General features: G+C 35.0%; 1 protein-coding gene across 3 annotated transcripts in view; it reads left to right on the top strand.

Moving 5' to 3' along the window:
* LRRIQ1 (leucine rich repeats and IQ motif containing 1) overlaps nt 1-17,051 on the top strand; it is a 237,314-nt gene extending 220,263 nt beyond the window's left edge. For all 3 annotated transcript variants that reach the window (XM_062202044.1, XM_062202046.1, XM_062202042.1), the window contains one exon: nt 16,744-17,051. In XM_062202044.1, the coding sequence (XP_062058028.1) occupies nt 16,744-16,886 (143 nt within the window). In that variant the 3' untranslated portion in view covers nt 16,887-17,051. The remainder of the gene's footprint in view (nt 1-16,743) is intronic.
* The last annotated feature ends 333 nt before the right edge of the window (nt 17,052-17,384 follow it).

The raw sequence follows: 17,384 nt of genomic DNA, 5'->3' as shown, positions 1-17,384 counted from the left end.
CAGGAGCTTCTTCCCTGTCTCCTACACAGGTGCAGGGGCCCAACGACTTGGGCCATCTTCTGCTGCTTTCCCAGGCATAGCAGAGCGCTGCACTGGAAGAGGAACAGCCGGGACTAGAACTGGCACCCATATGGGATGCCGGCGCCACAGACGGAGGATTAACTGCACCACAGCACTGGCCCCAGTAGTTACTCTTCTTTGATAGGTAACATAAGTGAGTCACAAGATTTTTTTTTTTTTTTTTTTTTTTGGACAGGCAGAGTGGATAGTGAGAGAGAGAGACAGAGAGAAAGGTCTTCCTTTTTGCCATTGGTTCGCCCTCCAATGGCCACTGCGGTCGGCTCATCTCGCTGATCCGAAGCCAGGAGCCAGGCACTTCTCCTGGTCTCCCATGCAGGTGCAGGGCCCAAGGACTCCACTGCCTTCCCGGGCCATAGCAGAGAGCTGGCCTGGAAGAGGGGCAACCGGGATAGAATCCCGGCGCCCCAACCGGGACTAGAACCCGGTATGCCAGCGCCGCAAGGCGGAGGATTAGCCTGTTAAGCCACGGCGCCGGCCGAGTCACAAGATTTTAACAAATTTGTCTTTCAAACAAAATATTAGCAGAGTAAACTAGCAACTTGAATCCATTTTTTTTTTCCTCTTCCAAACACAGTGATATATTTTCTTTTATTTTTCAGTGGACTAAAATATAAAGATTAGTTAGTAAAAGAGAACATGAATTAATGTATCTCATATTATTTATTCACTCACTACATACTTGATGGCTTCCAGGTTCCTCATTCAGATCATCTGTGAACTTTCCAGCACAGACTCCATTTTCACAGTTAGCCAGGAATTGAGGAGCCACACCATCTCTAAGTGTGAATAATCAGCCTCTAGTCAAGTTCTTCTATGAGCATACGTAAACCTCTCATGAAATGTAAGCCCTTTTAATATAGTATTGAATGTTCTGAATATGGAAAAATACTGTGTGGTTGAGAAAACACAGTGAGGTTGAAATGAGTGAGGAAGGCTTGTTGGGGACAAAGTACTTGAAATGTACTAAAGAGGAAGCAAGCCATCTATTAGAGACAAAGGGCGAAATATGAGTATATATCGTGGGGCGTGAGGGGACTATTTGGATCATAGGTTCCACATGCTAAAGTAATATGAAATAAGACTTGAGAAGTAGGAATTTGTCTCAGTGATTGACACTTGGAATGCCCACATCCCTAGTTGGAATGCAAGGATTTGAGTTCCAGCTCTGCTCCCAGTTTCAGCCTCCTGCTAATGCACACCCTGGGTGGCAGCAGATGATGATTCAAATACTTAGATCCCTACCACTCATATGGGAGAGTTGGACTGAGTTCCTGCTCCTCTCTTCAGCCTGGCTGTTGCAAGCATCTGAGAACTGACCCTTCAGATGGGAGTTTTCTTTGTCTGTGCATCTGTCTCTTTGTGTTTTGTTAACTCTTAAATAAATGAATATTTAAAAAGAGAGTTCTTACCACAAAAACAGAAGTATAAAATAAGACTGGATAAAAATGGAAGCTTAGTTTTTGGTGAATTTCAAAGTGGAAGACCTGAACTTTCCTAGTAATACTGAGTAACTAATGGAGATTTATTTAGATAGCTTAAGATCAGTTGGAGTGGCCACCATCATGGCACAGTGGGGTAAACCACCGACTGCAATGCTGGCATCCCATATGAGCACCAGTTCAAGTCCTGGCTGCTCCACTTCTGACCCAGATCCCTGCTAATGTCCCTGGGAAAGCAATGGAAGATGGCCCAAGTTCTTGAGTACCTGCTATCTGTATGGGAGATGTTGCTGGAGATCCAGGCTCCTGGCTTCAGGCTGACCCAGCCCCTGCTACTGCAACCATTAGAGGAGTGAACTAGCAGATGATAGATATCTCTCCCTCTCCCTCTGTAAGTCTGCCTTTCAAATAAATAAAAATGGTGAGAAAAAAAAAAGATCAGTTAAAGAAAGCTATTCTGAATTTGGCCCAGAATTACACACTGCCTCTGTTATGTTGACAAAGTAATTCTACACCTCTTATCAAAAAATAGTAATTGAGATTAAAGAAAGTGCAAAAGAAAACAGTTTTCTAGATGTCCATGCCTAATATTTCTATCGATTCAGAGAGTAATGGCAGTAGCTAAGGGAAAAGTAAATTCCAAAAATGGCCATATAGTATTTTTTTTGTTTAAATTTTATATGTTATTTTATTTTTTTTATTTTTTTTTAACTTTTATTTAATGAATATAAATTTCCAGTGTACAGCTTATGGATTACAATGGCTTCCCCCCCCCATAACTTCCCTCCCACCCGCAACCCTCCCCTCTCCCGCTCCCTCTCCCCTTCCATTTGCATCAAGATTCATTTTCAATTCTCTTTACATACAGAAGATCAATTTAGTATAAAGATTTCAACAGTTTGCACCCACATAGAAACACAAAGTGAAACATACTGTTTGAGTACTAGTTATAGCATTAAATCACAATGTACAGCACATTAAGGACAGAGATCCCACATCAGGAGCAAGTGCACAGTGGCTCCTGTTGTTGACCCAACAAATTGACACTCTAGTTTATGGCGCCAGTAACCATCCTAGGCTGTCGTCATGAGTTGCCAAGGCTATGGAAGCCTTCCAAGTTTGCCGACTCTGATCATATTTAGACAAGGTCATAAAAGACAGAGTGAGGATAGTAACCAATGATCCTAAGAGTGGCATTTACCAGGTTTGAACAATTATACAGCATTAAGTGGGGAAGAGGACCATCAGTCCACACAGGTTGGGAGTAGAGCCATTGGAGGTAGAGTAGAGGTTATGATTACAAAGGAATGAGGCCCAAGTGCACTAGACAGGGCCTAGAACAAAGGACAGAGTCATTATTAGAGGAGCTAAGAAAGGTGCTGTCTAAGCTACAATTAAGTTTTCTGATTGAGAGGCAAATAGAACCTGATAGAAGGGGCTTGATAATAATCTGGTGGGCTTTAGGCCTTGTAAATTCAGAGGCCCAGACCTATCTATCTCTTCACATGGGGTATATCCTAAGGGAGGTGTGAACCTCCTAGGGGAAGGCACTCTGTTGACTTTCATTACTTGGCTGGCCTGGGAGGAGAGCTGGCCAGGTAAAGGCAGGGGGCATCTCTAACAAGAAATTTACAGTTCTGCCTGCAATGTTGCTGACCCGACTTGACCATCCCCTCAGCTGCAGTGGTCACTTTGGAAGTTGGGCTGAGTGAAGGGCTTTTCAGCTTAGAGCCAATAAGATCTGTGGCTCTGACCTGGGCATCCTTCGACTCCAGGGCAGGTCCATTTCCAGTGATCCAACTCTTGGCAGAGCTGCCAGGGCTCTTCACAAGCTGACTTCTGCTGAAGCCCAGGCTTACCACATTGAAAGCCACTGCAGTGGACTGGCCTGTTGGGTCTCCTTGAGGGCAGATCACTGTACAGATCAGCCATTAATAGGCCTGCTACCCATTGCTTCTGATGCCTAGCTTTCTTTTCCTCCTGGTTTGTGTTAAAGCAGACCAGAGGATGCAAGTCAAGGAAGTGCCCGTTTCCCATCTCTAATCGTCGGTGGCCTGAACTACAAGTCTATAGTCACAGGCATGTTCTGTAGTAGTTTTTCTAAGGTAGACAATGCCCATGAGGAAAATTATATTCTCACTTTAAAACTTTCTTTCCCTTTGGTCTGAAAGGGAGGTTTTTTCTACTTACTGTATACTTCGCTGATGGCGAAGTGAATCTAGCTATGAGATTATTATTTGAGTTCTTGTTTTGGCTATGCTATTGCAGAAAAATGTTAGCCATCTCTTTATAAGGTCTAAAGATTAAATTGTGCATCCTACAGACTCCTTCATAATAGAATTAGTTTCCTACCTTGAAGAGAATAGAGAAATGAAAGAACAAGTTGGGCATATAGTATTTTACAAGTAGAATTCCCACATTCCAACATAATTTGAAATTTGCAATCAAGAATTATTACCATGTCATATATTAATATATGTCTATGTACATTTATCTATATATGCATATTTACTCATATATGAATAGCTAAGTTGTACATGGCTGGCTGGGATACATATATACACACACACAGACATTTCTATGTATATGCACAACAATCCTACACTGAGTGAACATAATAATTATTATTATAAGTATTCTGAGTTATTAAACCACACATCATGATAGTAAGCAATTAGATGTCTCTAATGTGCAAGACACTCCTTCTGGAAATTAAGAAAATAAAGAGATTCTGTATGCTTAGCACAAATTTTTTAGCTTTTTTGCTGCTCTCTTGCATCACTTTTTCCCCCCAGTGGATGCTGTCTCTACAAAACAAAGAAAAAATTTTTCATTAACATTCTATGTACATCTCTGCACACTGTGGATATGATGTTTAGACAAATGGCTGCATATTTCCAGTGTGGCGTTCACATCCATAAGTATATGTTTTGGTCATCTGAGTCCACTGAGGAGATAGACTTCATACAGTAGATTGAACAGGAAAAGTCTAATATTAGAGCCATTAACTATACTAAAGGAGCAACTGTGATAATATAAGTAAACTCATGTGGTACCGTAGGGATGAGGAAGAGCTCCCGAGGAAGAACAAAGCTGGAAGGAGAAGGTACGGTTCAGATATTGAATAACAGAAAAATTCCCTAATTTGGGCATGCTTGAACTGGTCTGGAATCACTGGGCAAACAATGGAAAATCATCTGGAATCCAATGAGAAGAAGTAGAGGATTAAAAGGGGGGGGGGGCACAATCATACAGTGAGAGTGAGCCATTGAAAGAGCAGAAAGTGCAGCAGGCTTTGGTGTCCCTGTGGAGAGGATGGCACTCAGGTAATTGCTAAGCCATGCTACAAGTTTACACAGGGATCCTGTTCTAGGGCTGCAGCTGGGTAGGCTGCATCAGGGATCTTCAGTCCCACAAGCCAGGAACTGCAAAACCTCTTCCTCCTGCAATGCCTCCCTGGTTTCCTCTCTTTAAAAATGGTGTTCTCATTGTTGAGAGGCAGAAAGTAATTCCTTTATCCCAAAGCTTATAATAAAGGGTGCATTTGTTGCAGAAAGGTAAAGCCACATATACATTCAATTACTACTTTGTGAATATAGCACTTATATATGAGTGTGTATGAATTATAAATATGAAGAACAGCCTTATAAAAAGTGTAAATTTAACTCTGACTTCTTCTCATTTGAGAAGATTCACAACTTGGACCAAATTAAGCCCTTATATTATTTTATTCACAGCATTTTAGGCTAGAACATGTATTTGAGTGACTTACATGAGAAGCATAAGAAGGCCTGAAATTGTCAGGGAAACGTTGCTCCATTCTTATTTTTCTCTTCTGAGTTTTATGTTACTTCCAGCCTATAAACTGTCACAATAACTAGAAAATGACTGATAATCTATGACATGGCTCACACTAAGCTGTAATTATGAGGTACCAAGAAATAAAACATGATTAATATACTGATTACATTTTTAAACACAGTGAGAGAGAGAGAGGTAAAGAGCCAACCAAGGACTATCAGTTAGACTGCCCAGTCTGTACACACATACTCTGAGTTATCAATACCATTCTCTCTCCCTCCCTCTCTCTCTCTCTCACTGTGTTTAAAAATTTCCAAAATTTTACATCTAAAAAGTTATATAAATTTGTGTGTGATAATTTCTGAACTAAAAGTCAAGAGAAGTTGTTGTTTCTTTTTTAAAATACTCATTCTTTCATTCATTTGAAAGACTAAGCAAAAGGGGTGGGGTGAGAGAGAGAGAGAGAGAGAGAGAGACTCTTCCCTCTGCTGGGTTACTTCCCAAATAGCCTCAACAGCAGAGTCTGGGCCAAGATAAGACCAGCAGCCAGGTCTCCCACTTGGGTTGGCAGGGACACTCAGATATGGGATGTTGGTATGACAAGCAGTGACTTAACTCGATAAACCATACCACTGGCCCTAGAAGCTGTTAATTCTGATGGTATGAAAATCATGCTTGTCACTGAAAGTTTTCTCTATGCCAGAAAACTTGTAAATGATCCTGATTTCAAACAGTGTTTAAATTGTCTCTAATTAATGTAGCTAAAACTGAGAAGAGAAAAAAAATCTTTTCTTTAAATGTTTTCCAAGGAAAAAATAAGAAAAGTCCATCATCCTCAACAGATAACAGCCATTTTATACAACAAGTTGAATATTAAACCTAAAAGACAATGCACCCACTGATAAAATGTTGCTTAACTGCATTCTAATAAATTTTCAAAGAAAGAACAATTTCTTACTAAGGAACCAGTCAATATTTCATGGATAAAATTTGAAAATGATCTGTAGCTTAATATTTAGCTAAATGTTTACTTTTTAGAAAGAAGATCCTTATCAATTGAAAATTGAAAATATTTAAAAGGGAACTAGGCATAGACCAACAAGCATTTAAGCATTAGACTAAGCTAAAAGTAATCACTAGAGTCTATGAAGTTTTATATAAAAGTAAAATGTTGTTATAGGAAAAATAAAGGAATCAAAAATTTCATTCTTCAATGTAGATGACTATGTGAGAGGTGGTCTTATTTTAAATCTGATTAATTCCTCTACAGAATATTAATTAGAAAACTAGGCCTACAATCTGTTCTGAAGAAAGGAATGTATATTTTAAAGAGAACTCTGGAACATTATTTGGTATTTTCATATCACTAGCTTTTAAACTTGAATCATAAACTTAAATTTTACATGAAACACCAATCCAAAGAATAAAGTATCAAGATAAGTACATATAAACACCCATGCAGAGGGAGGGTGCAGAATTTTACCTCCTAATTCTTGCCAGATTACCGTTTATAACTAGAAATATAAATTGATTTATAAGTTTACAAACCACTGATAATCCATCAGTGGATTTACCTGCCGTATTGTTTCCTGTTGTTCTCCAAACTTTCTTCTACCTGCTCCAACATATATCTCCTTGAAAACCTCCTTTCTCAAAGCTCCAAAATCTGTCGCTGGCATTTGGATCATTTGGAAGCTGTGTTACTTCCTCCCGGTCCTTTATATTCCATAACTGGAATTTACAAACAAATTATTTCCTCACTGGATATTAGAAATGTTTTACATATATAACTTAATTTCCTACTGTTTATAGTATTCAAAAAGAGAGTTCCAGTTATATTTCATCCTGTCCCTGTTTGTATACTTTTCAATATAGACTAAAACTATATGCCAAAAAAATCCAGTTGGTTCAAATGACCATGGATCAATTGACATGTTAGTTTCATTTATACCTGGCCTTTTGAAAATCCTGACTGTTAGATAATTCTGCTATAATTTCCCCTACTTCTGTCAACAAAAATGACCTAGAAGTGTCTACTATTCCAATTATTTTTTCAAGATTCAAATAAGGCACTGTGCATAAATGTTATTTTAGTAAATTATCTGTTCATGCCATAGAGCCCAAATATATGGGAAGATAGTAAGTGATAGCTCAATTACTTGGGTCCCTACCACCCATGGGAGAGACCTAAATGGAGTTCCACTCTCCTGGTTTCAACCTGGCCCAACCCTGGATTTTGCACGCATTTGGGAAATGGATCAGAGAATGAAAGATCTCTCTCTGTCTTCCTTTCTCTCTCTCTCTCTCTCTCTCTCTCTCTCTCTCTCTCTCTCTCTCTCTCTCTCTCTCTCTTTCTCTGCTTTTAAATAAAATGGAAAAAAATGAACCATTTTAAGGTAATTCTTAAAATTAAAAAAATGATGTTGGGGTTATAAGATGTAGATAGATTAAAAAGTGGATACAGATAAATATCTCTCCTCTTTTTTTCACTTACAGAAGTTGAAAAACAGCACTATATTTTGACACTTTTTATTCATTTGGAGTTTTATAGCCTTATTTCCAGGTAATGGCAAGTCTTCCCATTTCAAGGCCAGCAAAAAACAGATATCCATCTCAAATTTGCTTGCATAATTGTTTTCTCAATGGTACTACATAAAGAGACATCCTTTATTACTGTATGGTAAAAAAAGATATTAACTTAAGATAAACATTAGTTATATAAATCCAAGTTCTGATTGTGTTGCTATCACTTTAGCTTTGGAAAAACAATTTAACTTCATTTCCTGAGTTTTCTCATTCTTAAAATGAGGTTGGCTATATGTTTCTTGCAGTGTTGCAATAGGCTTGAAAGAGACAGTGAATGTAAAGTTATAAGCCAGAGCTTTGGACATGGTGGGTCCTTAAGTCCCTGCTATTCCTTCAATGGCGTATTTTCAACATGAGTGATTTAATGTTTACAGAGAATCAAAGAACAAATGGATGATAAGAAAATAAGAAATTAATGGGGCTGGCGCCATGGTGCAGTAAGTTAATCCTCCGCCTGTGGCACCAGCACCCCATATGGGCACCGGTTCTATTCCGGCCGCTCCTCTTCCAATCCAGCTCTCTGCTATGGCCTGGGAAAGCAATAGAAGATGGCCCAGGTCCTTGGGCCCCTGCACCTACATGGGAGACCAGGAAGAAGCACCTGGCTGCTGGCTTCAGATCAATGCAGCTCCAGCCATTTGGGGAGTGAACCAATGGACAGAGACCTTTCTTTCTGTCTCCCTCTCTCACTGTTTGTAGCTCTACCTCTCAAATAAATAAATAAAATCTTTTCAAAAAAAAATAAAATAGGAAAATAAGCACATAATACTGTTAATATATTTAATGGTAAAAAGTATAATTACATTTTGTTGATGATAAATATGCAATAGATTGTCAAATTGTGTATTGCGATATTTTTCAACTGGCACACTTGTGATTACATTCTGCCTACAAAATCTACTAATGAAATAATTATTTGATATTTACTACCACTGTTAATTGTCACCAAATTTAACTGTAGAAGTCAAAATTGACATTTATATTTTCCATTAAAAAGATTCAGCTTCATATTTTTTTTAAATATTGTATTTTTCCCTTGGATAGAAACAAGGAAAAGATAAGATTTTATAAACACTTGAGGTCAAGTTAAACTTTTTCATTACATGTATGATGAAAACTTTTTTTTCTTAAATCCTCTTTTTTATCTGAACTACTACATATCTATAATATTATATATTACATATCTGAATACAATATTACATATTACATATCCAAAATAATACATAAGAAGCTACAGCTACAACTCATTGGGTTATTGTTATTTTTTGATCAGTGAGAGTTATACTCTAACTAAAAATTTAAACTTTAAAGCTGTTTGTGATGAGGGAAACTTCACACATGTGGAAATAAAGTTAAAAGATAAGTTATTCTGTGCATAAGGCCATGTCTAAATACCGACAGAGTTTCTGGACTCAAAAGGCTTTCATAGCCTTGGCAGCTCATGTCAAGAGCCTCAGGTGGTCACTGACGTAAAAAGTAAGTGTTACTTGTTAAATCAACAACAGGTCCTTAATGAGTTGTATTATGAGAAATAACTGTAAAACTTGCTCTCAATCTGTACTTAATACCTGGTATGTGTGGGTAGGGGGGTGCAAACTGTTGAAATCTTTACTTAGTATAGAATTGGTCTTCTGATAAAATTAATTAAAATGAACCTTAATGAAGAATGGGATGGGAAAGGGTGTAGGAGTTGGGATGGTAGGAGGGTGGGAATGGGGGGAAGAACCACTATATTACTAAAAGTTGTACATATGAAATTTGTATTCATTAAATAAAATCCTTCTTTAAAAAGATGTTATTTTTGATACAGAACTTTTTGCAGTCCATACATAGTTTTTTCATAATATGAAGACAGATTTTCCATGAACTTTTGGATATCTCTTATATTATTGCTTAAACATTTAGGCTGATTTTTTAATCTGAACTTTTGGGATAGAAACTTTAAAATATAGATTTTATGGGGCTGGCATTGTGGTGTAGCTGGTTAAGCCACTACCTGTAAACCCAGCATCCCATATGGGTCGTGTCCAGCTGCTCCATTTCCAATCCAGCGCTCTGTTAATAGCATAGAAAAGCAGTGGAAGATGGCCTAAGTCCTTGGGCCCTTGCCACCTATGTGGGAGACACAGATGAAGCGCCTGACTTATGGCTTGAGCCTGGTCCTGTGCTGGCACTTGTAGCTATCTGGGGACTGAACTAGCAGATGAAAAATTGTCTCTTTCTCTCTCTCTCTCTCTCTCTCTTTCTGTCTTTCCCTATTTTTCAGTAAGTCTGACTTTGAAAATAAATATATTAAAATATTTTAAAACATAATAAAATAAAATACAGATTTGTTAGGTCTTGGTATTTTATCCCTAAATTTGAAAATTAATTAATCAAATACATAAACACTTCAAACTTTGAATATTAATTAAACAGATACATTAGCATTAATACTTCAGACTTGGAAAATTAAACAAATTCGTTAACACTTCAACCCACAAAAAATTCTAGTAGTCAGAACTGAGTAATTAATATTAATTAACATTGCACTAAGAGCACATTTACATGGTTTGTAGACTTATCTAATTTAGATAAACTTTAATAGGCTATTTATTAGAAGAATAGACACAAAATAAATAGTTGTTGATTTAGTGTCCTTTAACAGTTTGATACTGTCGATTTCAAAGATCTGAGATAGGTTAAAGAAACAGTCCACAGTGTTTCCAGATATACTTAAATATAGCAGCTATTAGTAACTATAAAATCTATGTACTGATATGATGCTATAGCTAGTTTCAACAGCAATAGGCATTACCCAGAGAGTGACAATCTTCATATGTGGTAACCTGAGAGAACTAATTGTGTATATGTCAACTGCATTTATTCTTTCTAAAAAATGTGTAAATATGTGAGGACAGGGGCCATGCATGCTCTATTGATAAAAGATTAAAGCATCATGTTCCTAACTGTAACATTTTACTTCTATCCCTTCCCTATATGATCATTTCCCTTCTTTTATACATTGTTTTATTCTTTGTTGTTGTTGTTGTTATTGCTGCTTTCAAACCAATTTCTTACACTAGCTAATGTGGTACAAAAATAAATGGATATGGTCAAATGTGAAATGCATTTGTCAAATGAATGAAACTGAAGTGCAATAATATAATAAATCCTCAGGCTAGTCATGTTTATTGTTGCCAAATGTCTCCCTGCTAAGAACTAATAAGCATGAAAAGGGATAATGAAAGTTTCCATGAAAAATTTTTGGGAAACCTATCCACAAGTCTTCACTATCTGGGAATGTGGAAATAAGTGTTTGTTTTATACAAGTTCCATATGAGGGCTGTAAAGATGAAATTTAGAGAATAGAGTCACATGGAAAGCAACTACAGTATGAAAATCACTAATAATATTTGGCTTACAGAAGAAAATTGACAGGAAAGCTCCACTGCCACATAATAAGGCACTAAAGAAATACATGTTGAATGAACGTATGAGTGAAAGGCAGATTTTAAATTAGTTTTCGTAGACCTCAAGTGCTCCTGAAAATCAAATTCAGCTTTCAAATTTACATCTTAGAGTATGTAATAAACATTTTCAAATTTATTTAAAATGCATATTTTTGCTGAAGATTTAATTTGGCCAAATTAGTTCACAGGAAAAGGAAGGGAAAGAGAAGATAATTAGAAATTGAAATATACTTTTATAAAAGAACTGGGTTGTTTGAAAGGAATATGTATATCAATAAAAGGTAAATAAAATTTCAATTATTTTCATTGTTTATGCTGTTACTCTTTAAATAAAAATAGGTGTAGACATAGTTATAAATATAAGGAAATTGAATAGAATTCTGAAAAGAACATTTAAACAATGATTGCAGAATTTTAGTAACACAGATTTCCTACTGGCAAGAGAAAACTTAATTTTTTAAATTCTCTGTAGATGCAACTATGAATAGTGGAAAATGAGTGATCAACCCTCTTTGCTTACTGAGATACACTTTTGGTTAGCTACTCCACGTGGAAGCCTACATAACCAATAGCTATCTACTATTTCACTGGAAAGTCAAGGAACCAAAATAACCAAGGTTATATGGAACAGTTACCAACGGGAAGAAGGATCTTAGTTAATTTAAGGACCCCACTAGGGAAAGAAAATCTAGTTCTGAAACCAAATCTATTTATATTTTATAACAAAATTACATAAATCATGCAAAACTGAAGATCCTGTAGGAAAACAAGAATGAAAGTGTATTGAACAGTGTTAGCACATACTCTGAAGAATTTATAGGAACAAGAGAATATGTTTAGCTTTACATTTTTAGCACCATGTTCTAGGCATCCTTGTCTGTGAAGATTCTACCACAAAGTATCTTTAAGAATAAATCAATACAGTAGTGTGTTAAAAATAAAACCTGAGAAAATAATGTGTATTTTAAAGGGAATTCAAAGTGTCTAAGCATTATAAAAGATCAATAAACAGGCAAAATACAGAAATTAAAAATCTATGCAATATCTACAAAATAAGAACCCAAATTCTGTATGATATGTATTAGCTTTTATGATTCAGAATTTTTTTTCTAAAATAAAATATGTAGATAAACCAAATTGTATGTATGGTACCTGGTGATTTTTTTAAAGACAGGAGTCTTAATGCTGGTTACAAATGCTTTGGATATTTTTTGTGACTATCAAGTATACCAAAATTAACTATTTTTCTCATTTAATTATCTCTAAATTATTGTATTAGAATAGCTAAATTAATTCGCATTTTAACACATGGAAAAATGCTATTAATATTTTACAACTTACAGGACAGCCTTTGTTCAATGAAAAAAACCACTAAAATCTCAAAAACAAGCATAGTCACCATGCTGGATTGACAAAGTCCAAACATGGTACACACAACCTGCATGCTATTTATTTTATTTTCATTTTCAGCATTAGGCTTTACCTACCTGAAATCCACTGTAAATGACTATTATAATTCAAGGTTGGACACAGCAATGGCTTTCAAAAGCAACTGTCATTTGGACATTGTTCTGTCTCCCTAAACCCCAAACTTTCCCAATGTAACTAATTCATCGCCCTTAAGTCGATGTAAACACTTTGCTGCTAAAAATTTGTTCTGGTCACTTTCATTAAAATGTTGAATTTTTTTCCTCCATGCTTTACTTATGCTGTATCTGCTGTTAAGTAATGCAATATGGGAAGAGTTTTGAAATAGCTCCTACATCCAGACACACAGTGTTGGCTACATTGATGAAAATCCAATGACGTATTACTATACATCATGAGATTTCTATTTTGACCTGTTTAACAGTTTTTTATACATACCAGGAGAGTTATTCAAAGCATTTTACATATTAAATTACTTATCAAAACACAGCATATATAGACCTTGACATTTGTTAAAGAACCAAAGATTTAACCCCTCAAAAAAAATTTTTTAAAGGACCAGAACAAATCTTGAGCAGAACACAGATTATGTGGCAAAGAAGTGACGCCTTGGAAAATACAGGATACTCATCAAGACATACTTTCAGCACATATGTTGGAGGCTGATTGGTTGATTTCTATGATCACCTGCAAATATGCAGCAGACTGTTGTTTAAAAAACATAAAATCTTTAACAATACTGTTGGAAAAGTAGGGAGAGAAAAAAAAACTGTCAGAGGTCTTTAGTCATATTTTTCTGTTCCACGAGCCCATCGGTAGGTCTAGGTCTAATATCAATTTTTTGAGACAGGAGTCTCATGCTATTTTATTTTCATGTGGGTAAGTAATTTCAGAATGATTATACATTGACTGTATTAAATTGCTTTTTATTTTCTTCTTTCATTTCTAGAGTAATCATAGGACAAAGTAATGACTTTGCAATGAATGCCAATATGTGATTCCTTCATAAATGTGTTGTTTTACTCCACAATTTATTTTCTATGTATCTAGTGATTTGACAACTTATATATTAACAAAAAGACTCTCAATAAATGCAATGAGAGAATAAGCTATATTGATTACTGCTGAAATTGTTTATTTACCACATATCAAAACAATAAAACTCAAGATTTTAATCACATCTAAAATATTATGTTAACAAAAACAGTATATATTAACTTAAGTGTTGGTCATTTTAAAGACTAATTTCCTATAGCATTTTCATTCCACTGCAAATATACTTCAAAATTGCTATCACACTATGTTTTCAAAATTGCAATTATTATTTGTTGAAGGAATTGCAATATACAATGGGAAATTTTTAAACTGAGTTTTAAATATAGGATTCCATTGTGGATAACTACAAACAGACTTAAAGATTCAACAGAAGCTTTAAAATAGCAAAGACAACAGAACAGTGTTAGAGAAGAAAATGCACCAATGATGAATTTCTAGTCAATAGAAAAATCCTTTAGAATGCAGGAACATTGTTAAGAATGAGGGTTCAGTTTATAAAATCAATTCAATTTATTTCATTTTGAAATTATTATTTTAGGCATATATGAAATTATCTCTAAGTATTTCAATACTTTGTCCAAAAATTGCTAACCCTCTCACATGTTACTTGTCATCTTTGGTAAAAAGCTTTATATCAAGAATAAAACCCTTTTAATAAAAAGATACAACCCTTATATAATACATTTTTATACTTATAGTTTCATCTAAAATCCTACTAGCCAATAAATAAATATATTAATAAATTGCATTGTAAAACATCTACTTATTTCTACTTTTCACTTTGAAAAATTCTTGCAAGAAACTTAATTAACATTTGTGTCAGCCATTTGTGAAAATCTGCTTACTCTTTTTACTAAACTCTATTCTTTATCTTAAATATATTTACATCCTAAAGTAATTTCAATAGCTCTTTATTTATCAGAGATCCTACTTCCTCACTGAAAACGCTACCCAGCCCCAGCATTTTCTCTCTATATATAGTGTGTGTATAAATATGTGTGTGTGTGTGTATTGTATATGTATTTTTATCAAAGAATTTTTACTGCTGGGACGAGGTGAGGGTTTGCTGTTTTCTATTACTGTTTTTACAAGAGAACAAAGTAGACATTCCATTCTGTTATTTGGGGGGAGAAATAAGCTAGATCTTTCCAACATATAAATAGTAAGTAGAAGGAGGATAAGCTTTTAGGAAGCTTCCTTAATGTTTTTTAGGACACTGATTTATCATCTAGGAAACTCTTGCTTTTATGAACATTAGTGGTCCTGCTGCTTGGAAGAGTTCTTGCCGTTTCTCAAAGCATACTGACTTACTAGATGCTTCATGCAGGATAAATCTGGCCCACATATAAATGCCAACTTCACTTGTCACCTCTCTATGTTGTTTGTCTGCTAGGATTGCCTTTAGGAGTGCTAGTTGTGACAATCTCTAAACTTCTGAGCTACATTCTGTCTTTAACTCCATTAAATCTTGTGCCAATGGCCATAGGCCTTAGCTTCTTTGTGTCCCCTATATCTTATCCTAACATAATAGCTTCTTAACTTTTTTTCATGTTTTTCAGAAATGTTCTGCTTGTAGACTGAAGATAAACTATGCTTCTTTTAACTCTTTGAATTTATTTGCCTAGTCATAATGTTAAGGTTAAAAACTAAAGTGCAATAATCTAAAGGAATTTAAAAATATAAAATGGACTTTTATACTCAATACTCAGCATCCTATTGCACCAAACTTGAAACAACAGACAGTTTACCCAGCCTAATGTTTGCTAATTCTTCTATTTGGACATACTTTTTAAAAAGTATTTAAAATATTATTTGAAAATATTGATCTCAGAAAAAAAAAAAAGATGTTATTCTCTGTACTCATTAGGCACACACACACACAAAACACATCAGAATGGAGAGACATGTGGTTTGAACCTTTGCCTCCAGCCAGCACTAAGGAAACCCTGGAATCTGTCTTGCTGTCGCTGTTCTAACCCTTTCCCAACAGATACAGTCCCTTGCTCTGCTTAATCCTCAGGAGATTTAAAGCAGATGATCATAATTCTTGAATAGTATTCTTTATACGGCGTCTTGAGGATGTGCCAAGTACAGCATTCCCAATCCAGTAGCCCACTCTTCCAGCTACTTTGGTTTTTAGCCTCTAACCATTTTTGAAACTTTTATATGGATATTTTTATATTTTAATTAGTTTTTAAAACTATGTGTAATTTTAACTTGTTGAATAGAAAAGATAATTTCTTCCATTTTATAGCACCTGTGCAGAAAACATTCTCATAGATCTTACTACTATGTCAACAGAATCAATGACAGTGTTTACAAAAGCTCTGTAATGCACGTAGTATTTTCTTCTTTCTAAAATGAAAGCTCAGAAAATCTGTGTAAAAAGACTGTGCTTTATGCAAATTAAATCCATGAATATCTTTAGAATATAGATGCAATGTACTTTCTGTTTTATGAATAAGCCCTGTTCCTGAAGACCTTCATTCAATAGGACTATTTCTAAGATAACTTTAACATATGCTTTATTCATAAAAATACATGTAATTATGAAATTTACACTGTTAAAAATAAAAATAAGTAGAAATATGAAAACCAAGAAGCTTTATCATTTCATATTCTTGAAATACATGGGAGATTGAATCCAAAGCTAGAAGGAAACTGTTATATCTATTTCATTGTTTTAGTAACTCCTTTTATTTATTCTAAACACAATTAATAGCAACCTTGATGATATAACTTTCCAAACAAAAATAAACTCAACAAAGATACTTTTGTTAAACTTGAAGGTCATAGAGTTTTCAAATGCCTGTTGTTGACTTTAGTATATTCCTGACTTTAAAATGCAATTTGAATTGGATCATGTTAAGTGAAAATGTACATTTAATATCACTGTCTAGGTTGTTCAATTAAGGGAATACTTGCACCAATGATAACAAATACAAGACCTTCTAACAAAGAACGAATATCATTCCGTGACAATCCTCTGCAACTCAGTGGTGGATGGGGAAGTGGCAAAAAGAAGGCAAAACCTTCCCAGTAGTCCTTCAAGCTTCACCATTCAAAACACATGGCAAATGGTTTATTTTCAAGAACTTTGTGGATATCTGGTCACGTTACCAATTGGATACAAGGTTTTAGAGCGCTGTGTTTAATTTGTTTTATTATACATATTTCACAATTTTGTTTTATGATGGAGTTATCTTCTTTGCCGTCTGTAAAATAAAGTTTTGCAGTTCTTCCTGTGTTCATGTTGAATGGCCTCCAGAAAATTTAATTCTTGAAATATTGGAATGGAATCTGTAATATCCAGTTTCTCCTGTAGCTTCAATTTTTATGACACGTTTATTCAAGATGGCTTTTATTATCAGAAATAAATGTAATTCCATAGATTATAAATATATTCATTGACATTGTTTAGTGTAGAATTAATGAATAATAATTATATGGATATACTTTATCCTACCAGATCATTATCATTAAGTATTTTAATTAAAATCTAAAATAATTCAAAAAATAATAAAATGGCCTTTTATTCTTG

The sequence above is a fragment of the Lepus europaeus genome, chromosome 10 (genome assembly GCF_033115175.1).
Source record: "Lepus europaeus isolate LE1 chromosome 10, mLepTim1.pri, whole genome shotgun sequence".
Lineage (NCBI taxonomy): Eukaryota > Metazoa > Chordata > Mammalia > Lagomorpha > Leporidae > Lepus > Lepus europaeus.
This window is presented reverse-complemented; position numbering and strand designations above follow the sequence as displayed.